The following is a 5043-nucleotide window of genomic DNA, read 5'->3' as shown; positions in this document are numbered from 1 at the left end:
AAACCCAGTTGCGAGCAGGAAGCTCGCAACGTGGAGCCACCGCGTGCTCTCGAAACGAATGTCGATATCCGCGACAAAGAGATGAAAACGAAAAAGCCACGTTGCGAAGTGACGCCCGTAATTCGTACTCCGGAACCCCCGTCGAACATCGAGCTGTCGACAAGAAATCATCAATTACCGGAGAGTGCGAAGAGCAAGGAACTGGAGCAAGGAAGACTTGAGCATCGGAAGCGACGCAAACGACGAAACAAGCGAGTGATCGCAGAGATTACTACTATGCCGCGCGAGGACCTCTTGAAGCTGAAGGTACGTCTGACCCCATGTCCTCCGAGGATCACCTCCGGAACAACAGGCAGTGGTGGAACTGGAAGTCAAGGAGGGAGCGGATGTGTCGGGACAAATAGTCAAACAAAGGAGAAACTGTTACAGATGCGGGCGGTTAGACGCGACAAAATCAAGACGATCGTTCAGCAACGATCGAGTTCGTTGATTCGGGAAGATTCCAAGACTAAGGAATGCATCGCGGGAGAGGCAGAGGAAACGATCGAAGATATCATTGACAGCATTCCCGACGAGGTTGTGCGCATCGCGCAAAATATCAGTCAAAACGAGGAAACCAAGTCCAAAGAATGCACTGCGTCAGAGAAAATGACTAACAAGAAGGTGATAGAACCGACGAACACATCGGAAAACGGTAACGAATCGGAAAGACCGAAGAAGGACGAGGAGATTCTGCGGCGACTGGGTTTGGTAGCTATTCACGAAGCTGGTGGTGACAAAACAGCAAAGCAACGCTCGCAAAGTGGTACCGACAACGCTAACAGTCTGGATCGCGAGAAACTGGAGAAGAAATTGCGCGAGAGCAAGGCGAATCGCGTGCGGAGCTTGTTGGCGGAGAAACAGATGCGCGACGCGCTCAAGAGCATTATGTCCACGAAAGAAGATTTATCCGTTATTAAAACGCCAGTCTCCGTTTTTACTTCTGCCGCCGTGTCCGTGCCTGCCACGCCAAAGAAGAAGGAACCGCCGCCGTTGACACCCTTGCGTGTTGCGAAACCTTCCGGTTTCGCTACGACCAGCGTGATAGTGTCGAACATCAGTTCCAAGTATGAGACACCGCTGGACCTCAGCAGCGGCGGCGGTGGCAGCGGTGGCGGCGGTGGCGGCGGTGGCGGCGGTGGCGGCGGTGGCGGCGGTGGCGGCGGCGGCAGCACTATCGTCAACGACAACGTCCTCGACTTGTCCGCTACGTTATCCAACAGTGGCGGCGGGTTACCATCTTCCCCTTTCTCTTCGTCCTCTTCTTCATCGTCCTCTTCCTCTTCCTCATCTTCCTCCTCCTCCTCGTCGTCCTCTTCCTCCTCCTCCTCGCCCTCGCCTTGTTCGATGTCGTCTTTACTGTCGTCAAGATTGCCAACGCGATCCACGATTGGTACCGCCAACAGCTTTTTCCGCAAGTCCAAAGAACTGGAGCAACAGCGCGGCAAGGGACAACAGCAAGAGTCAAACCTGAGGACACTCTCGGACGTTGCAGTGTCACGCCTGAGCGGTTGCCTGGTCGAAAAGAATACGGCGGCAGAATCGCTCGCATTAGCATCCGCGAGCGTAAATGCTGCCACTGGTAAGGTCGCCTTGCGCATACCGCAACCCCATCATCGCATTTCTGGTTTCGGCATGAAAATCAAGCCCAATCTCGGCATCCGACACATCCCAAATCCCCAAGCTGTCGTGGTGTCCCAATATCGTAATCAAAGGGCCAGTTACTTCAACGCTGTCTCTCAGCAGCCGCCATAAACGCATGTCTTTTATCGTCGTTATAATTTATCTCTTCTCTCCTGCCTCTCCTTCTTTTTTATTTACTATTTCTTTGCGAATCATTCGGTTAAATCAAGAAACGAAGCGCCGTATAGAACCTCAATACGACCGAAATATATATATATATATACTTAGGGCTTTATCTGTACTGCTCATTCTCTCCTTGTTTCTCCAACGACTCGCTGACGGCGTTGGTTTGGTGAAGTAACCATAATGATGGAAATTGTCAAGATTTATCGGAAAAATATGTTAATATTTTTCTATTCCTCCTATTCCTCCTTCTTGAAACTTTTCTTTCAATAAAGAACAATGCAACTCGAGTTGTTGCAATCACGGCATTAATTCGTAAGTATTATCTTTAATGAGGCACATAATGCTCTAATATGTTCCTTTGACGAGTTATCTAATCTAACTCTCCATGTCCATTTAAAAAAAAGTGCTCACAAATATAAAGTATTTCAAACTCTAAAACCATAAATATGGTAAACTTGGTTACTCATTCAAATATTAAAAATTTTGATATTTAAATCCAGGTAGAATTTTTCTAAAGCATAAGTAACTTTATTATTAAAAAGAGAAAGATCAAATATAATATTACAATCTTCTGAATAATTAATATCTTCTGAAATAAGTATAAGGATCATTGTCTGTACATTGTTTATCAGGCGATGATTAAGTAGAGGCATACAAAATTGTATTATACTTTCGATCTGATTATCTGCCGTCGGCGCGTCTTGTTTTCTCAGGGAGAGGGAAGGGAAACCGCCGATTATTCGTCGGATCATTGTTACCTAGATATATCAAAACTGTATGACTGTAATACCGTATGACTGTATGCCTGACTCGTGGCACGGTCTATATCCTAATGGTTACCGTCGGATCGATTTGATAAATGGAGAAGTGGTGAAGAAGATCCAATGGAGCTATATATATTTAATATTCAATGAGAATGATAGTACGTATATATATATAATATGTAGATCGACATGTGGTAGTCGATGAATGGACGGGAATGATAACAGTGAAACGAATGATAACAGAGTCCTCCTTCTTAGATAGAGTTGTTCCTTCTTTAGGGCCGTGCGCGAGAACACTGAGTTCGCGGGAAGAAAGCTACGGGTTCGAGTACTCAAAGACTTCATCAATAATAGAACATTTAACATTTTCATAATCGAATAAATCTCTTGCAAAGTCGTCAGCAAAACATTTGCAAATTTCTGTTAAAAGTCCTTTACCTCCTTACAATTTATTCTTGAAGGAGAATGCATTTTAGTTGGCCAGAACAGAGTTCCTCGCGATGTTCTATTATTATTATATCGTATTATTATATTTACTACTGTTGAATTATTTTAGTTGTTTGTTTGTTGATTTAATAGTGCGTGTAGATATATAGAATGCTTTCTGTTTATAGGAAAAACATTGGAAATACTTAGAAATAATTACGAGATGTATGTATAATTCGTTTGAATGCTCCCAAAGATGTAAATAAACAATAAGGAATCGGATCGTATCCGATCGTGTGTGTTATATTGATATTATAGAAAAGATTTGTTGAGACTCGAACTCGTAAGAGCCATTTTTCTCGAGTTTTTCGTACCAGCCTACCGCATCGGATGTGTGATTTCTCTCTCTCTTTCTCAGAACTTACAATTAGCGAAATATACTTATAATAATCCGTAGAGATGCCAAAGAATGTCCGAGAAACGTGTGCAATGTATTAGTGCAATTTAGTTATCACTTAACGCAAACGTAAATTTTATAATCGATTTATCGCTCGGCGCGTTAACGATGCCGAGTCATAAAAGGTAGATAATATTCGTACGGACACATACGAATTGCGTGTGCGTAATTTGTGATTCTCTGAAGGGACTCCGTAGCATATGTATAGACGGACATCTGGAAGATGTTTTTATAACAGCACATTTTTGTGGAATTTATTAAAAAAAAAAAAAAAGAAATTTGTCGCGAAATGAGATTGCAGAATCATCGTTGCGAAACGCGCGAACACGCACTTGAATGCGTGTCGATGACCAAAAAGAGTGCGTCTTTCTAACTGACTAAGCGCTTAGGCCTTAAAATCGATTGATAATGGCGGAAAAATTGAAAATTCTATACTTTTTGGAACAATAAAACTCTTTTTAGCGAATCTCGTCTCATTTTTCCGAATTCGAACGGCGTACGTTTTATAATTCCTGTATTAAGATAATTAGCGTATGTTTGTATCTGACATATAGAAGCGAAGCTAATATTTTCTTTGTTAATTTTTCCTTTGCTAATCTTGATTTAGGAATGATGAGTGTAACAAAACCGAACTTTTTGTATTTTTAATATAATTTTGAAAACAAAACATCTGAGAGATTTATTCAAATTTGTATCTGCAAAAAATACTATAACTTTACATCGTAATCTTCAAAATATATAACAATATAAAAATGAAAATATAAGTTTTGCTTCTATACTCCTTATATACATAACGGAATACGGAGTGTTGTAATAAGAAATACATACATTATCTTGAATAGTTGGTCATATATCGTAGAAGAAAATATACATAATACAAATACACATACACACACATCATTGGAGCATGAGTTTTAGAATAATCTTGAATAAAAAATTTTCCTAAACTTCAGGATAAAAATGACCAAGTATAGCAACAATTGATCGAAAAATATTCCATACACACATAACTGCTACATGCCAAAATGCAAACTATAGTTAATGATAAAACGCGGCAATATTTGTTAAAGTCGGTTTTAATTCCACATATGCTTATGATATAAGATACGGTCGATGTAATCCTTCTGACGTAATATGTGGATTGAAAAATACATAACAAGATCGCACATACGAAATGAATCATAATTGCGATTTGAAAAATAAAAATGCGTATTCAATAATAAATTGTTTGAAGTGATCTAAAACTTCTTTGAATAGTTGTTTTTCCTTGTTTATAATTCTTAATACCTTTCTACGCAAAGCTAACGCTTAAAAAACTGTTGAAATTTCTACTGTTACAACAATTGTAACAAATATTTAAAGAGTGAAACAAAATCGAAATTCTTTGCAGAAAACTTCATCCAACATTGCAACGTCTCTCATATTTGCATTATTACGTGCCAAAATATAAAATGCAAATTGAACATTTTTAATCATCTTATTTAATGTTTCATTTCATTCAATTTAAATATCATGAAATATCATAAATTGTTAGTTTTTAAATATTGA

At 39.9% G+C, this 5043-nt stretch overlaps 1 protein-coding gene across 1 annotated transcript in view; it reads left to right on the top strand.

Annotated features, from left to right (window-relative positions):
* The window catches only part of LOC105430143 (uncharacterized), a 10604-nt gene extending 5865 nt beyond the window's left edge, over positions 1 to 4739 (top strand). Inside the window, exon 2 of the mRNA XM_089076135.1 lies at positions 1 to 4739. Coding sequence (XP_088932261.1) covers positions 1 to 1794 — 1794 coding nt within the window. The 3' untranslated portion in view covers positions 1795 to 4739.
* Positions 4740 to 5043: the final 304 nt, after the last annotated feature.

This window comes from Pogonomyrmex barbatus, unplaced genomic scaffold (genome assembly GCF_055798465.1).
Source record: "Pogonomyrmex barbatus isolate J1 unplaced genomic scaffold, ASM5579846v1 scaffold2, whole genome shotgun sequence".
NCBI classification, from domain to species: Eukaryota; Metazoa; Arthropoda; class Insecta; order Hymenoptera; family Formicidae; genus Pogonomyrmex; species Pogonomyrmex barbatus.
The sequence above is the reverse complement of the archived record's forward strand: the minus strand, read 5'-3'. Positions and strand labels throughout refer to the sequence as shown.